Source organism: Fukomys damarensis, unplaced genomic scaffold, assembly GCF_012274545.1.
Source record: "Fukomys damarensis isolate Sample0158 unplaced genomic scaffold, DMR_v1.0_HiC HiC_scaffold_6, whole genome shotgun sequence".
NCBI lineage: Eukaryota > Metazoa > Chordata > Mammalia > Rodentia > Bathyergidae > Fukomys > Fukomys damarensis.
The window spans coordinates 43,498,010-43,515,814 of record NW_022900918.1 but is presented as its reverse complement, the minus strand read 5'-3'; the positions used below and the strand labels follow the sequence as shown (position 1 = coordinate 43,515,814).

At 45.8% G+C, this 17,805-nt stretch overlaps 1 protein-coding gene across 1 annotated transcript; it reads right to left on the bottom strand.

The window, feature by feature from the left end:
* Positions 1-2,196: 2,196 nt before the first annotated feature.
* Cfap97d2 (CFAP97 domain containing 2) lies at positions 2,197-15,653 on the bottom strand. The gene is made up of 4 exons (XM_010619903.2): positions 15,530-15,653; positions 3,684-3,764; positions 2,859-2,977; positions 2,197-2,571 (listed from the first exon to the last, which is right to left on the bottom strand). The coding sequence occupies exons 1-4, from the start codon at positions 15,605-15,607 to the stop codon at positions 2,559-2,561; spliced, it is 291 nt and encodes a 96-aa protein (XP_010618205.1). The 5' UTR covers positions 15,608-15,653; the 3' UTR covers positions 2,197-2,558.
* Positions 15,654-17,805: the final 2,152 nt, after the last annotated feature.

The following is a 17,805-nucleotide window of genomic DNA, read 5'->3' as shown; positions in this document are numbered from 1 at the left end:
GTATTCTGGTATTGGTTAGCCACGCTTTATCATTTCATCAATTGATAGGCATTGGACTACTTCCAACTTTGCTGTTATGGTTACTGCTGCTGTGAAAATTGACATAGAGGCGTTTACATGGACATGTGTTTTCCTTTCTTTTGGCATTTACCTGGGTGTGGAATTCACAGGTCCTACAGTGAGTCTAGATATAGTCACTTGAGGAATGGCCACACTGCCTTCCAAAGGGGCTGCACCATGTTCCCTTCCTACCACCAGGTTCTGATTTCTTCACATTCTTGCTAATATTCAGTATTATCTGTCTGCTTTTGATTATGGCCAACTTAATAGGTTCAAAACAAGAACCAGAGCTCTCTGTATGGTTTTGACTTGCATTTTCCTGATGACTAATGAAGTCAAGCATTTTTTCATGCTCTTATCATTTGTGAACCTTCCTTAAAGAGTAGCCTACTCAGATCCTTTGCTCATCTTTTAACTGAATTGTCTTTTTTGCAGTGAACACTGTGAGCTCTTTATATATTCTAGATATAATTCCTTGTCTGATATATAGTTTGCAGATGTTTTCTTCCCTTTTGAGAATTTCTTTTTTTTTACTTCCTTGATGGTGTCTTTTGGAGCACAAAAATTTCAATTTTGATAGTCTGATTTATCTGTTTTTTCTTATTGCCCTTGATTTTAGTGTAACAGCTAAGAATTCATTGCAAAATCCGAGGGCATGGCAATTGACTTCTGTTTTCCTAGAAGTATTTTACTGATGTCTGTGATCCTTTTCAAGTTGATTTCCTATATGGTAGGAGACAAAGGGTCATGCCATCTTTTGCATGTGGACATCCGGGTATCTGAGTACCATTTGTTGAAAAAAATGATTCTTCTACATTGAGTAGTCTTGGCATCTGTGTTAGCCAGCTTCCCATCACTGTGATAAAACACCTGACATAAACAACTTCAGAAAAGAAAGGCTTACTTTGGCTCATGGATTCAGAGTTTTCACTCCATGGTCTGCTGGGTTCATTACTTGGGGCTGGAGGCAAGGCAGAGCATCATGGTGGTGGCAGTGTGTAGAGGAGGCTGCTCACCTAGAGGCAGCCAGAAGTAGAAAGAGACAGGATCCAGAGAAGAAAGGAATGGAGACAAGGTATAGTCCCCAAGGCCACATTCCATTATTCCCTTTCTTCAACTAGGGCTTATATCTATGGACTGTGTCTCTTCAGCATCATGTACTTACTTGGTCCCTTACTAGAGATTTGGTGGAGACCAGAAACAGTACACACCACACGGATGCTTTCTTGACAAGCGTTGCCAATGTCTGTCCTCACGGGGGCTCCTCTAACCCACCATGGGGACACACCACTCAATGAGACTGCTTGGAGTCACTTGTTGTCGACACACCAGGTCCAATGGAGCTGGACACTCTGACTTGGGACCATGGGGCCACCACATTTGGGCTTGTGCCTGGAGCTGCAAGGTGTATACCTGAAGGGAGTTGGAGAGTCTGGCTGCTTCACAATCCAACCAGGTGGTAAGAAGGCGTCTGTAATGTGGAAGCCCATACTCCATATTCTGGGAGGAATGCTCCCAGTGTGGGACCAGCTAGTGTCAAGGACATGGGCCAACCTTGGGCCTGTGGTCTTACTTTGGCTAAAGTGACCAGTGATTTCCCCAGGTCAGTCCTCTCTCTGTCCATCCAGAATGACCTGTCTGCTTCTCCTGTGGAGAGCAGTCCCACGCCTTCAAGGGGAGCCCTTAATGTGTGAACTCACATCCAGATATGAAGGGCCTGCACTTCCCAGGCCATAGCCTGCAGACTTCCCATTTGGGAACCCTCCTACCCCACTGCCCATGGTTCACCATGACCCTGGGCCACTGGGTTACAGATTTAAGGCAAACACCACTGAGCAGTGATTTTATACTCAGGGCAAGATATCCGACTTCACAACAGAAAGTGATTCCAGCTGTCCGGTGTAGCCAGAATCAGGGAACTCATTCCTAACCCCCCACCACGGCCCTGAGCCCCTCAGGGACCATCTCTGAGACCTGAAGCTGATGGCTCTTCTTGGGCACTCTGATAAACTCAACAACAGGACTGTGTGAGCTCCACTTGATGCCCTCCCACAGCACTTCCTGCCTCCTTCCTGTGTCACACACCCTGGGCCAGAGGCTCCACTGTGCTTTGCTTTATTGTGATCTGAGAACCACCGTCAACTCTAAGACAGGAACAGACTAAAGGCTTTAAAAGGCTCAAGTACATCCGTGAACCAGACCTTCAGGGCAATGGCTGCCATCCCCACAAGCTTCTGCACAAAGAGAGACATGGTGAATCCCCAGGAGCCTGGGATAGGGCTCAGGGCTGGGTGTTTGCAGGGTGGACTGAAGAGGCCCACAGGCTTTGCCTCGCCAGCTCTTCCAAGAGCAGAGCTCCAGGTGCCTGGCAGGGACTTGCCAGTGTTGTTGGGTAAACTGACACCTTTGGGGACTGCACTGAGCTTGTGGCTTATGCACACCTTGCACTACCATGGTCTAGTTGCAATACTGGCCATCTTCTGCCTCTTCAGTGTGTCTCAGTTTCCCCATCTGTGAAAAGAGAAGAGTGACAGCCCCACCTCTCTGGGTGGCTCTGAGGGTAGAGAGCCATGTGGTCCAGTTTAAAGCAGCTGTGATGAGAGGACCCTTTCTTACAGTGACTGGGGACTAGGATTGGAGAGGGATAGGGTTAGGCAGGGTATGGGTTCAGGCCACTGTGGGAGGCACCCCCGACACAGGATTCCTGGATGATGGGAGAGTCTCTCTGCTCTTCAGTTCATCTGCTTCTGTCACATCCTGCCCTGGACCCTGGCAAGGGGCAGGAGCCTTTTTCTTACCTCCCATAGATGGCATCATTTTGACAGTCAGTCTGTCCCCTGGTCCTCATGATGGCAGCCACCTTCTCCAGGAGCAGGCGGTTGTCCCTGTCAATGGTAGAAATCCGCTCCTCCTCCATCTGTGGGCAGATGGAGCCTGAGGGAGTGGAGCTTCCTTTCGATATACTTGGACCTGTGGATCCTGCACCCGTCTATCTGCTGCTATCAACAGAGGCTGGGCAGGAGCCATGGGCTGGGATGTGCCAGGATGGAGCCATAGGAATAGCAAGAAGATGCAATGTCTCCTAGAATTAGGTTACTCTAAAACTGACATGCAGCCATCATGCAGATGAGATTATTTCATATTTTAAGCAAGATGAGAAACATACTTCATACTATGCAGGAGAAGAGGATGTTTGAACCCAGGGAAGGAATGTGCTTTCCGTTTTAGGTTTTTGTGTTGGCTGCTCTGCTGGTTTGCTCAATTCTGACTCATCTGTGCAGCTGACTGGACATTGTTACCATAAGGGCACAGAGGGGCAGATGCTGCCTGGCCATGGAGACATTGCTATGAGCAAAACCATGCAGTTCTCACTCAAAAATGGCCTGAACTTCAGAAATAAATGCTCTGAGGTGGCCAAAAAATGTTCCAATCTAAAGCAATGATCTGTGTAAGTGGCTACTGTGACCAGCTGTCCTGTGTCTCAGACACGATGGAGCAGTGTGAAGGCCAGTGGAAGACATGCAGGACTGCGTCACTGGCTCCAGATGCCTCCTCCTTGGGCTCTCTAATGTGCACACACGTGGGTGACTAAGACTTTGGGTGAGGGGAAGCTGAGCAGTTACCTTAAGCTTCTTCAGCTTCAGATGGAGGTGGTAGAAAGTGGGTGGCATGCAGTTGTCCACCAGAGGCTGGGCATTCTGAACCTGGGGTACAGAGCAGATGGTGAGACCCAGGAATGGTTCAGCAAATCGCTGAAGTGGGCTTATCTGTGCAGAGTCTAGGGAACAATGACTGGGGACACTGTTAGTTATAGAACCAGGGTTCCAAATCAGCTACACCAGAAAATCTGAGTTCTGACTTGAAACAGAAAGGAATGTTGCCTGGAAAGGACAGGCAGCCCAAAGAAAGGAACCTCTGTTTACACTGTCTTGTGCAGTATATTGCAGGACAACCTTTGTGCAGTGCATCAGGAGCCCTCCATGGAGGAACAAGATGGAGGAATCAGTACACTTACTATCACTACACTGTCAGCAGTGGTCAAAACCAGTGCCCTCAACACCAGCAAAACAATCTCTGCAGGGAGTGTTGTTAAAAATTGTGCAACTAAGTGAAAAATACTTATTTTAAATTTGCTAGACTAGATCAGTGATGGAAAACCTTTTAGAACTTTCAGTGATAAGAAACAGCCAGCGGAGGCACGCATGTCATAGGTTCACCACCACCGACTAGTTGCAAGTGGTCTCTGTGTATTATTGTTTACAATAATAGGAATCCACCCTATTCAAGATCTTTGACTTCCAGAATCTGCAGCTGGTGAGAGAAATGCAGTGCAAATCAAAGCACATATGAAGGATGAGGTACACGACCATACCCATGGTCCGATGAATGGACAAAGACCCGATGCAGTGAGGTATCAAGAGGGGAAGCACCTGGGGTATTCTGGGACCACTCAAGGAGAGGCAGCCATTGGTAGTGCTGTGGCCACTAACTCTGTCACTGTGTAGGAAAAGGCAAGGCTGAGGTCGGCAGGATTTGTGGTGGTGTAGAGTTGGCAGATGTTGGTCTGTCTGTGAGGTGTGGATGGGCTGGGTGAAGGGAGGGGAGATAGGTTCCTGTGGTCCTGGGGATACCTGGTGACACCTCAGAGTGAGGTGGTGAGTGGGGTTGGGACACAGTCAGCAGATACTGTAGGATAATCTAGTTCACCACGTGGAGCTTCCAGAAGAACATGTGCTCAGGATCTCAAACAGATTTAAGACTCAGCACTGTTATTAGAAATACAACCCTAGCTTGCCTCATCGTAGAACAGTGTTGACCATGGTTGAACACCCTGTTTCATCTCCCATCTACCTCTGACACTGATCCCTGGGCAAGCATCTTCCTTGGGAAAGGGCTGAGGGTGAATGTGAAAGCCACTGTGGTAAAGATCAGCGTGGGCAGCAGCAGTCAGTGCCAGAAGGAGGGTGGCCCTGCAGTTCCCAAGTGAGTGCAGCTCAGTCTATCCAGAGAGAAGTAGGTGCCACTAAGACTGATGGGCAGTACCAGTGTCAGAGACACAAGCCATGGTGCTTTCAGCCTTGATGCTTGAGAAAGATTGGCCCCATCACTCCGTCCTTCAGTTGGGGCTTCAAGGTCTGCATCTGCTTATGTTGAAACACCAGAGAAACTCAGTGTGACGAATGTTCTAGAAATAAGTGCCCTCTGTTCTTAAGAAACATCCATGCCATGTCAAAAAAAGGACACTCGGGGGACTGTGCCAGATGTGAGTACCTTAAAGAGATGAGGCAAGCAAAGCAATGTGTGGCCTGTTCTGTCTGGGGAGGCACTGGTGAGGGCGTCACAGGGCAATTCAGAAGCTGGGAGTGAACTGTGAAGTTCCGTCCAGTCCTGAATTTGAAAACAGTGCTGTGGTTATGTAAGAGAAACTTTTTTTCTTGGAAAATATGTGGTGAGATATTAAGGGATAAAAAGATATTGTGTTCAACCTGCTCTCAAATTGTTCTTAAATAAATAAATTGAGAGAGAGAGAGAGATAGAGAGAGACCTGAGTAAAAGTTTATAGGACTTGCACTTGGTGTAGTATTCTTAGAACCATCCTCTGAACTTGAAAGTTGCTTTGAAATCAAAAGGCCACTGTTCATCTCTGCTTGCTCCCGTTCCATGGCCTCATCTTCCAGGCAGCCCCCACCCCAGTTGGCTTGTCCTCCCGTTTCTGTTCTGGCCCACTGTGGGTGTTCCTGTAATCCACACGTTGTATGATTTTGTATTTCTAAATATATGGAAATAGTATCTGACCATAATCACCAGTCTGTTCTTTCTTCACTCAAGATTGTGTTTTAAACTATTGCATAATATTTCAAATATAGACAGAAATAGAGGAAGAGTGTGATGAACCTGGCTCCTCTCACCCACTGGCCCTGCCTCCAAACTCACAGCAGAGCAAATCCAGGACACCCAGGCTTTCATCTGCTGATACTCTAATATGTGTTCCTAAGAAATAGCAAATCTTGTCAAAAAAACTTAATTGCAATCCCATGTTTGCACTAAGAAATGGCAATGGTTCTTTAATCAAATACCCAGGTGCTGTTCCCATTTCTGCTGTTATCCCACCCTGTCTCCTCCCTTCTTTGAATTAGTCTACAAGTAATACTATCCATACACCACATTGATTGATAGGGTTCCACTGAATGTAATTGCCCCACTATCCCACCCCACAGAAACCAGATCATTTTCCCTGTAGAGTTTTTCAGTCTGCACCTTGGTGGTTGCATGCCTGATATTTCTGTAAATTGGTAGTTAGGATTTTTCCCCCTTGGCAACACTACTCCATGGATGGTTCTGTGACATTTTGCCAGGAGGTACCAACTTCCGCTCGTTGTGTTCTGTATCATGAGGAGCAGTGGATGATTCCAGATTCAGTACTTGCTTGAGGTTGAAACTTGGTTGAGGTCAAAATATTCTAATTCCATCATTCATTCTGCATTTATTTGCTAAAATACTACAAAGACAAACTGCCTTGGCGGGATAAATGCTAGGTTCTCTTTTATTTGACAGTTTTTGAAATAGCAATATTTGGAGTGTTTGTGTCCAGGAGCTCAGCTGATCCTCCCCTGTTCCTCGGGCTGGGTCTCCTTGTTGACATTAGCAACCTTGATGGCTTCCCAGCCTTCTAGTTCATGGTGGTACAGTCTGTGAATGTCCAGTGTAACCTGGAGCTGCCATCCCAGGGCCAATTCTGGAGGGAAAGGGTACTTCAAGGCCACGTTTGGGTGTCAACTGTCACCGTCAGAAGGTTGTGGCTTCAGCTCCTGCTGTGGATGCAGCACACCCTTGCGGTCCAGGACCACATTTCCGGTGCACCTCCTGCATCTCAACTCACTTCTTTCTCTGACACTGAAATCCCACTTCTGAGTAACACCAGCAGGATGGCTTTCTCCTCCCTGAAACACAGGAGCAGAACTGACACTCTCACCAGGAGTATGGCTACTGAAAGTGCCTCTGTCCTTCTCACTGCTTTGTGTATACAAGTTACTGAGCTTAAAGGCAGCTGAAACTATTCCTCTTAGTATGGTTATAACACGAGTTGCACATATACTTAGATTTATTTTGTTCTCAATAGTTGGGAATTCTTTTAAATTTTAATTTTCTTTTGTTATATGTAAAATATTTCCATGGTTCCAAAGTAAAATCTGCCAAAAGTTTTCTTCCCCCAACAGACTCAGATTCTCTCATCTTCATCCTGTTCCCAGATGATAATTACTGAAGTTTTACATTTGCTTCTTGAATTGCTAAAAATATAAGGATACACACACACACACACACACACACATTCATCCGATGTGTGTCACATTTTCATCCCCTCTGTTTTAAACAAACATAGTATGCTTACACATTTTTCTTCACATTACTTTTTTATTAAATGGCATATATTGAATAGTTTGTTTTTCAATATTATAATTAAATGCCTGAGAAAAACCACTTTATGCAGCAAGAGGTTCACTTCAGTTCATGGTTCTGGTCCAAGGTCCAAGTGCTGCATCTGGCAATGGCCTTCTCACCGGCAGAGTCTCCAGGCAGCATAGGACACCAGGTGGCAAGAGACGGGGAGCTCAGTGTGTCCTCTGGTCTCTTCCTCATCTTATGAAGCTGCCGAACTCAGTCCTGGGAGCTCCATGATGACCATATCTAACCCTGACCACCTCCTGAGGGCTTCCTCTCAACACCCCAGTCAGAAGAAGTTTTCATCCTCTCAACACCTCGCCGGGGGATTAAATCCAACACATAAGGCCGGGGGCCACTCACCAGGTCCAAGCAACAGCACAGTCAGTCCAGAAGGGCCTCACAATGGTACATGGAGATGTTTTCTCTTTCTTTTCACAGCTGCACAGTATACTGCTGTGGGAAGTTTTCTAACTTATTTACCCAGCTTCCTATTGATGGAAATTTATGTTTCACTTTTGCTGTTACAAGAAAAGAAGCTACAATTAGTATCTTTTGTAGTTTGCTTTTGTATCTTTGCCAACTACTATACTACTGCATATGTAGTTTTATTAGGTGTTGCTCCACCCCCCTCAGCCATGCCTCATTGTGTGCCCACCAGCACAGTGGGACAGCACCTCATTCCTCAGAGCAACGCCAGCAACTTCTGTATTTTTGCCAGTCTCGTGGTTGAGAACTGCACTAGAGAGCAACTTGATTTGCATTTGTTTAGTGTAAGTGAAGTTGATAACCCTTTTATAGGTTAAGAGCTATTTGCAATTCTTCCATGAACTGGCCTATTTTCATATGGGACAGTTTGCATATTTCTTATTTTTAGTTCCTGGTGTATAAGGGTAGCAATTCTTTATCTGTGATGTAAGCAACAATTATTTTTCCAATTTATAGTTGTTTTTCTTTACTTTGTTCATTTTTTGTGCTATGCAAAGATGTACTTTTTAATTTATCAACTTTTCCTCTTCTTACTTCTGGTTTTTGAGTTATGGTTGATAAAATTTTCCCACTGCCAAGTTACAGAACAGTTTCCCCATCTTTTCTTGTGGTACTTGTAGGGTTAGTTTTTATATTTAAATCTCCAATCCACGTGGAACTTGATCCTACAGAGTGTGTGCGGTGAAGACTGCATAGCTTACCCTCAGAGGCCATGGTGAAGCACCAGCTGGGGTCTGGGAAGCGACCTCAGACGTTGGACAGTGGACAGCACAGCAAGGGCAGCAGAGCCTGTGGGCCTCAGAAGCTGAACGATGAAGTGCTGCCCTGCGTTTCCTGTGAGGTGCAGGGAGGGGCCATGCAGAACCTTGACTGTGGATGTCCAGCCCCAAAGTTTGAGAAGCGAATCTGCTACCAAAGCCGCTGGGGGCTGTAGTGATTGCTGTGGCAACTCAAGTGACGGGACAGTGAGGACCCAGTTTTATCCCTTACAATATAAACTCTCCAGTTGTCCAGTGACACTCTTCCCACTGGTTTGAGGTGCTACTGCTATGGGCTGAATGTTTGTGTCTCCCAAATTCAGTTGAAATCCTACCCAAGGGTGATAGATTTGGGAGGGGCACCCTTTGGGAGGTGATGAGGTCTAGATGCAGAACTCCCTTCCCTGGGAAAAGAGGCCCAAAGGAGAACCCAGGCAGGACACAGTAAGAAGTCATCTGTGAACTAGAAAGTGGGCCCTCGCCAGACACTGTATCACCAGTCCCTGACTTGGACTTCCACTCTCCAGAACCATGAGAAATCCATTTGTCTTTTACCAGTGATGCAGCTTACAGCATTCTGTTGTAGCAGCCCAAGCAGGCTACGACATTGCTGTGGTCTCAATGTATCCTGAGAGTTCATGTGATGGAAACTTCGTCCCAGTTCCACTGCTTAGGCAGGTGGGGCTTCAGGACTAGATTATGCTCCCAGGAAAAGGGCTGCAGGAAGAGAGTCCCTCTCTTGCTTTCTCTATTTGAGGACACAGTGTTCATGCTTTTTTGCCCATCTGCCTCTTCCCACAAGTCCTGTGAGTGAGTGAGGTAGGTCACAATAAATGCAGGTAGGTAGGAGACAAGGAAATTATAATTTTAAGAGAACTGTGGCTTTAAGACATACCATAGCCACCCTAGGATGTGATGCCTTTGCATCCCTAGACTGTGTTTTCCTTCCAGGTTCCTCATGTGTAAATTGCTAGGAGTCTTAAAGATACAATCAATCCATAATTTTTTGCCTCTTTTTTTCTTCTGATACTATAAATACACAAATTCCACAGAACACCACTCTCAAAGAAACAACTAATCGGGTACCATACCTCTAAGCTTCAAACACATGCAAATGGTTTGCATTTTAACCTAGTTGATAAAGTCAGTTTTTGATTTAGCATACTAGCATACTAACGAGTAACCTGAAACATATGAGGCACATAAATAATTCAAAGACCATGCATCTCAGATATCTGTCTTGAGGGTACCCCGAGACCACACAAATGGCCTGCACCCCAGGTTATAATGTACCTTACCCTTGAGTGCCTCACTCTTTCCCTTTGAGCGTATGCTTCTTTGATTCTGCCTAGTAAATCTGCCTGCATCTCTCACTGATGCGTCCTGAAATGCTTTTCCACAATGAGAGTCAAGAACCTCCTTGCTGATGCAAGTCCTCATCAGACACCACATCTGTGCCCTGTGATCGAGTCTGAATATCTGTTCTGTTCTTGTTCATGCTCAATTTCGGTGTCTGAACTATGGAGGCATTGCAGTATTTTTAATATTTAGTACTATAAGCTCACTTCCTCTGTAATTAGGCTTCTTTTTCAGTGTTTCCTGAGAATTCTTATATGGCCTTTCAGATAAGCTTTCTGAGGAATGTGTCAAGTGTCAGGAAAAAAAAGGATAGTTGATCTAGATTTCATTAAGGGCACACACCAGCTCAAGGGACAGTGACATCTTTATGGTATTGAGTATTTCTCTCCAAGAAAACGTACCTCTTTCCATTTGGTCAAATTGGCTGTGATAGCTTTCAGGAATGTTTTTACTGTCTCTTTTTATAGCTCTGATATTGTGAAATATATATTTAGTCTTCCTCTTCTCATTTCCTGTTACAAAACTAAAATTCTTGGATTCTTCAAAGTGATGAGTATCTTTGGGTGTGCTAATAAACTGACAGGGGGCTGGAGCTCCTGGTTACTTGGCAAACAAGAGGGCTGGTATTTCACTGCCACCCCTAACCTCCCAGAGGAGAGAAAGGCTAAAAGTTAAACGGATCACTATGGTCAGTGATTCTGTCCAGCATTTCTATATCAGGAAGCCTCCATAAAACCCCAAAAGGATAGGGCTGTGGAGGATGGCTTCCAACAGCTGCAAGGGTGAACGATCCTGGGGTTGGGGAGCTGGAGAGGGCACAGGAGCTCTGCACCCCCTTCCCCGTTCCTCTCCTCCATTTCTCTTCTGTCCAGCTCCTCAGTGTGTCCTGTGTAATGTCCTTCACAGTAAGTGGGCAGATGTAAGCATTTCAAGTTCTGGGGGCCATCTAACCTGCCACAGAGGAGGGAACTGTGGGAGCCCTGATCAACAGCTATCAGTCAGAGGTACAGATGACAACAGTCCAGCCCCTGGATGGCGCTTGGAGGAGGGTGATCTTGGGACACAGCTCTTGGCCTGTGGATCTGATGCTGGCTTGAGCGAAAGGCGGTGGAACTGAACAGAGCCCGAGGAAGCTCAGCTTGTGTCTGCTGGAGAACTGTGGCAGAGGTAGTTGTTAGTGGGAGACCTTCACATCTCTGGGGTCACAAGGTTCTGTGCTGTGAGAGCCTAGCAGGAGAAATGGAGCATGTGTTTTCCTACCCTTACCATAGATTTGAGCATTTCTTAATAAGTTGCTGCCTGGGTATTTCAGTCGCTTTGTTACTGTTGTAGAAAGGGTCTCCTTTCCATTTTATCTTCACTTTTGAAAAAAAAAAGCTCATTACCCATTTTCTCATATAGATCTCTTACATGAATTTTGTTCTATTTATACCTAAGTATTTCATTTTTGGATGCTAATATAAACAGTTATTATGTTTTAAATTTCAAATTCCACTTGATCATTGCTGACATGTATGAAAGCAACTGACTTTTTGTGGGGATTTTTGTTTTGCTTTTGTGAAACTGTCTTGCTACCTAGTTCAGGCTGAATTTGAACTCACTCTGTATCCCAGGCTAACTTCAAACTCATGGCAATCCTCCTGCTTCGGCCTCCTGGGTGCTGGGATTATAAGCATGCTGGATGTTAGAAACTGATTTTTATTTAATAATTTTGTAATCATTTAATTGCTTATTATGTCCAGAAGTTTTCTGTTGATCCTTTGGGATTTTAAAAATAGACAACCAAGTGATTTACAAAGATAACTTTATTTTCTTCTTCCCAATGAATGTGCCTTTTATTTCGTTTTCTTGACTTACTGCATAGAAATTGCAGCAGAATGTTTAAGTGGACTAGTTAATGGGACATCCTTGCTGTGTTTCTGACAGCTGGAAGCTGTTACTTTCTTACTATTGAGCATGATGTTAGCTGCAAATCTTTTGTAGACAATCTTACTCAAGTTGAGGAAGGTCCCCTCTATTTCAAGTACAATAAGACTTTTTGGAATGGGTATTAGATTTTGTTAAATCCTCTCACTACATCTGATAGGATCATGTGATTTTTTTTCCTTTTATTTATTTATTTTTTTTTTTAGTCTGTTGACATAACCAATTATATCGACTTAGGAATAATGACTCAGGCTTGCATACCTGGGATACATCCCACTTAGGAGAAGTGTTTGTTTTTATGCAGTGTTGGTTTCAACTCGTTAATGTTTTGTTGAGGATTTTTGCATTTATGTTTCTGAGATGTATTGGTCTGTAATTGTAATGTCTTTGGGTTTGGTTATAAAGTAACGCTAATCTCATACAACGAGTTAGGGAATATTCTCTCTGCTCCTACCCTTTGAAAGAAATTGTAGAGAATTAGTATATAATTTCTTCCTTAAAATTTGGCAGAATTCACCAGCTAGCCCATCGGGACCCACAGCTTCCTGTTTTGGAAGGCTAATTATTGATTCAATTTCTTTAATAGATATAGGCATATTCAGATTGTTTAATGTTTCTGTGTGGATTCTGGCAGATGGTGTCTTTGACAGAATTGTTTCATTGGTGTCTTCTCTAAAGCTCACCCTTATTTGTGTAGACTAAGCTTCTGACTGGATTATCTTCCTTTCTTCTAGAGAATTTATTTTAACGTTTCTTGCTAGGCAGGCCTGCTGATATTGAACTCCTTCAATTTTTGTGTCTGCAGAAGTCTTTATTTATTTTTCAGTTTTGAATACTTTTGCAGGGTACACAATTCTAGTTGCCCCCCCCCACACATTTTAATACATGCTCTTCTTGCTTGCATGGTTTCTGAGAAATTGTATGTACTTGTCTGTATTCTTCTGTAGATGAGGATTTTTCCTTTGGCTCCTTCTAGGATTTTTCTTTATCTTTGATTTTCTGTGGTTTGAAAATTCTGTTACCTATGTGTATTTTTGGACATTTATCCCTTTGATCATTCTGAGCTTCTTAGATCTGTGCTTTAGGGTCTGCTATCAGTCTGGGAGAAATTCTCATTCATTATTTCTTCCAGATTCCTCCTCCCCTGCTACAGTCATTAAGTGTTACACCTTTTGTAGTTTTCTCCTGGCTTTTGATACTGTGATCCAGTGGGGTTTTTTTTTTTCAGTCTTTGTTCTCTTTGCTTTTCAGCTTTGGAGGTTACTATGGTTTGACTGTTTGTCCCTCTGAAATTCCCCTGTAATTCATGTGGAAACTCAATCTCCCTGTGGTGGCCTCAGGAAGCCAAGACTCTGGGGCAGTGAGGAAGTGCTGTGTCTTGTTCCCCACAAAGGGGTCACAGCCCTTACAAAAGAGCTTCAGAGGGCTTTCTGGCTTCCATCCCCTCCAACCTGTGAGGACAAACACAGCAACATGGCACTGCCTTAGAAGCAACCCTCATCAGGCATTGGACCTGCAGGTGTGTGATCCCAGGCCTTGCTGCCTCCAGAACTGTGACCAGTAAATCTCTATTTTTTTGTAAATTACCTTGTCTGAGGTGGCAGGAATGGACTAAGGTGGATTTTCACTGATACATCATCAAGTCTAGAGTTCTTCTGCTGTGTCCAGTCAGCTAGTGAGCCCATCGAGCAAGAGGCCAGGTGACACGAAGGGGAAGCAGGCATTTCTGATGGAGACAGCTGGATGGCAAGGTGGGGCAAGACTGTGTGGGGCACAGCTGGCCTGCCAGCTGCGCAGGGTGGTGGGGTAGGAAGGCAAGTTCTAACACTGAGGCTCTGGTTGATGTGAGCTGTGTGGCCCAGACAGGGATTTGGAGGCCCCACAGGAAGCACAGCATCCTCCTCCCTGTCGCATTCAAATCCCTGTGCTGTCAGGGATTCTCAGCCCAGCTAAGGCACAAAGCTGCCTCAGACCTGTGTGCCTTCTGTCTTGACTTCGCTGGCTGCATGTGGGGTGGAAGAGCCTCACTCTTGGTGGATCCAGTCTGTGCTTGGCCTCACATTTCTCCACCTGCCCATGCTGCTCCTCGTTCAGTGGGGCCTTCAGTCTGCGCCAGTCCTGTTCTGCCCCTCCCCCATCTCCTGCACTCCAGGGACAGCCCTGCTGGTTCTTGCCCTCCTGAGGCCCCACCTCTCTGCTTCTTCAGCACAGCCTTGCAGGACACCAGGCTCCTCCTGTCAGGCGCCCTTGCCCTGGGCCTCAGCTACCACCCTCTTCATCCAGAACCCCTCCTTTCCAGCTTTCTTAGACCCCTGTGCCCATGACTGGTGCTGTGCCCTGTGTGGCTGCCTGTCCCTGTCCTGCTCACCTTTCTGTCTCTACTTCTCTCCCTCCCAAGAAGACGTGATTCCTTCCCCTTCAGTGCTTTTCTGGATGGTGGCTTCTACAGCTCACATGCTGTGCTGCAAGCCATGAGCTGTGGGGGCACCAGAGTCCCTGGCATGGCCCAGGCCCATGGCCCAGGTCTCTGGGATGTTGCAGAGCTGTGTGCATTCGTGCTGCGAGCCTGTGTGCCCCAACCAGCCTGAACTCAATCCTAGTGCCCAGCCTCAGTTTCCCCAAATAGCCATTCAAGATCTCTCCTGCATCACTCACATAAATGCGATGGCACTGACTGCCCACCTCATGTGGAGACCACTCCAGTCCCTGGGACAAAATGAATAGCACAACACCCACAGGTACAATCCTGGTGGTCACCCAAAAAAGCAATGCCACTACCACCTCTACCCCCTGGTGACAGCTCCATGTCCAGCGGTCACTGTCGGCTGGGGGCATGATCACTGAATACAGAGGGGTGAAGCAGGTATTCAAATCCTGGGTATGTGTGTCTGTCACACAGTGGTGTGACAGCCAACAAGAGAGCAGAGTAATGACGATTTTCTTGGAGCAAGGCCTCAGGAAGTGAGGGCCGCCCTGCAGAGAGCCTAGGAGGCTGGGTGGCATGCCTGGTGGGAGCTAAGGGTGCTGGGGCTCCAACTTGCTGCTTGTCTCAGCTTCCCTAGTAGCTGGAACTACAGGTCTGTGCCTTCCCACCTGGCTGCAAACTCCCTTTCCGGAGAATGTTTCCAACCTTGATCCACACAGACCTTGACTGAACAAAGAGTGAGCAAACGACCCTGTGGAGGGTGTGTGGCAGGCCAGGCATCTATCCTGAACCACACGGAGACAGATTTGCACGACATTTATTTGTGTCCTCGTGGGGTACAAGGCAGCTTTCCGGGCCTGCTGGTGCACGTGGTTTTGGTAGGGAGAGCACTCACAGGTCTGTTTTAAATTGCTCTTGAGCTGTGTGTGTGAACATGCTATAGTTAGGACAGGATGGCCCTGAAACATGGGGAAGATTGTTAGGATGTTAGGAAATGTCATTCAAGCCACCTCATTTCCCAGTCTGCCTTCAGCTTTCATTCCAAGCACAGGCAGGCAGGGCATTGTCCTACCTTTGCCCGGTGGTCCCAGTAGGCCTTCTCCCAGTCCCGGATGGCACAAGGGGAAGTCAGGCGGGGGGCTCTGTTCATCTCTGTGGCCTTATTCTCTTCAGAGAGGAGCAGCCTGCTGTGCAGCCAGACAGGGTTGTTTGTGGGTCATGTGATCGTTGCCATGGCTCCTGGGCCTAGGGAAAGAGCCCTGGGTAGCTTGGGCGCTTTAGGCTCAAGAGGAGGGAAAAACAAAGGACTCTGTTTTCTCTCTAGTGGGCATGTTTTTGAGATCTTGAAGAAGTCTGCATTGCCATTGTGATAACAGCTGCTCAAGCTCCCAGCTGCAGGAGAGGAAAACAAGAGAAAGAAAGAGCCGGAGGAAGTCGCTGGGCCCAGCTCCCCGCCCTGGCTGCCCCTTGCCCCTCTCCCTACCTCTCCCTCACGTCTCTCTGGCATTCCTTTCTTAATTCTTATCTTTTTGTAGGTCCTCCTTATTCCTTTGGGTCTTGTCTTTGAATCATTTATAATAAATTGGACAACTACAAAATATTTTTATTTGCAGCATGGATGGTAGGTTTTCACCGAATAATTTTCAGCTGACTTGAGGATCAGCTTTAGAGATTTTAGCCTTTGGAGGTCTTCCCCTCTCCATTGCTTTTATCTGGCTGGGCCAGGCTTTCCCGAACTGATCAGTAAGAATGACACAGGGTTGCATTCACTGTCCTCTGGAGACCACAGGCCGTTTTGGAGATAACGCGAAAGGACTGGCTGGGACAAATGGCAACCTGCCTCTCACTCAGAATCCTAACCTTCGTAACATAACAGCATCCTTTGCATAAAGCTTTGTCCTGCAGAGCCGCTGGACAGATGGGACTCACTGCTCATAACTCATTGTTATGCTTTGCTTATGCACAGAATTGGGGCATTTTGTGAGAAATCGTTCCACATATTAGTGCGTCTCGATGGCTGCCAGGCTGAACAAACCTCAGCCAAGTTCAGGTCAGCTCAGATGAGGGAATAATGTGATGTGAATGAGATTAAACCATAACCTTCTCCTGACAAGCTGTTGGCAGCTGGGCCCAATGCACTCAGCTAATGATCTTCACATGAACTGATGTTTGAAAGTTTGGCAGAAGACTTTTAGGCTGAAAGTTAAAAGGTTGCCTGCGATTTTGAATCTTTTACTTTAGAACTGTTCTCAAGTATTAGTTTTTAGAAAACCGTGCTTCTGCAGTAGAACATGGATGTAAGAATTGTCACCTTACAATCCAGCCAGTATCTGAAGATACTTAAGGTTTCTTAGCCCATGAAATCTGCACATCATATTCAGAGAGATTCTTTTAAAATAATTTCCTTTACCCAGTTACCGTTTAATTAAAAATAACCAAAACAATCCCTGTGGCCATTAATTGTGGCATGACAACTTGACTGGAGTAAGAGATGACCTCAGGATTAGTAAAGCATACTTCTGAGTGTGTTCATGCAGGTCATGGAAGAGTGACCTTGGTCACTGTATTAGCATGCCCATCACTGACTCAAAATCCCCAACACCGCAACTTAAAGGAGAGGTTTATTTTGTCTCGTGATTTCAGTCCATGATTGGCTGGATTCAAGACAGAAACAGCACAGTGAGACAGTGTGACAGAGGAAAGCTGTTCAACCCAGGAAGCCAGGAAACTTCCAGGTCATGCCCCACAGGGACCCCCTCCAACAAGGCCCCAATCCTAACAGCATATTCAGCTACCAAACTCACTCGTGATGCATCCACTAAAGAGTATAGCGTGCCCCTCATGATTCAATCACCTTCCATACGTATGAAACTTTTGCAAGATATTTTAGATTTAAACCATACAGGAACTATATATGGTTCCTAGCCCTTTCCTCTCTGATGTTATCTCCTTGCTATGCTCCTTGGCTGCCATGAACTATGCAGTTTTATTCTGCTATGCCCTTTCACCATGATGTTTCTGCCTTGGAACCAACTGGCCATAGACTGATCCGCCTGAGCTCCCCTGTAAGCCAAGTAAATCTCCTTTCCTTTAAATTGTGAATGTCAGGTACTGCATCCAGCAATTGGAAAGGTGACGAATACAAAGAATTGGTACTAGAGATGGGGCCATTGTTCTGATTATACCTGACCATCTGGTTCAAAGACATTTGAAATTAATTTGTGGGAGGAGTTTGGAAAGGTTTGGAGATGCCCACTATAGAACTCCTAGACTGCTATAAAGCAGAGGTTGATGGGCTCTTGTTAGAGCTCAAAAGACCAGAATTCTGATAGGAATGCAGACAGTAAA

Bases quoted from the DNA above. Each gene is read 5' to 3' on its own strand.
- Cfap97d2 (XM_010619903.2), bottom strand. From the start codon at position 15,607: ATGAACAGAGCCCCCCGCCTGACTTCCCCTTGTGCCATCCGGGACTGG. The intron at 3,765-15,529 runs GTAGGACAATGC...TCTGTACCCCAG, and splicing joins ACTGGGACCACCGGGCAAAG to GTTCAGAATGCCCAGCCTCT. The intron at 2,978-3,683 runs GTAACTGCTCAG...ATCTGCCCACAG, and splicing joins TGAAGCTGAAGAAGCTTAAG to ATGGAGGAGGAGCGGATTTC.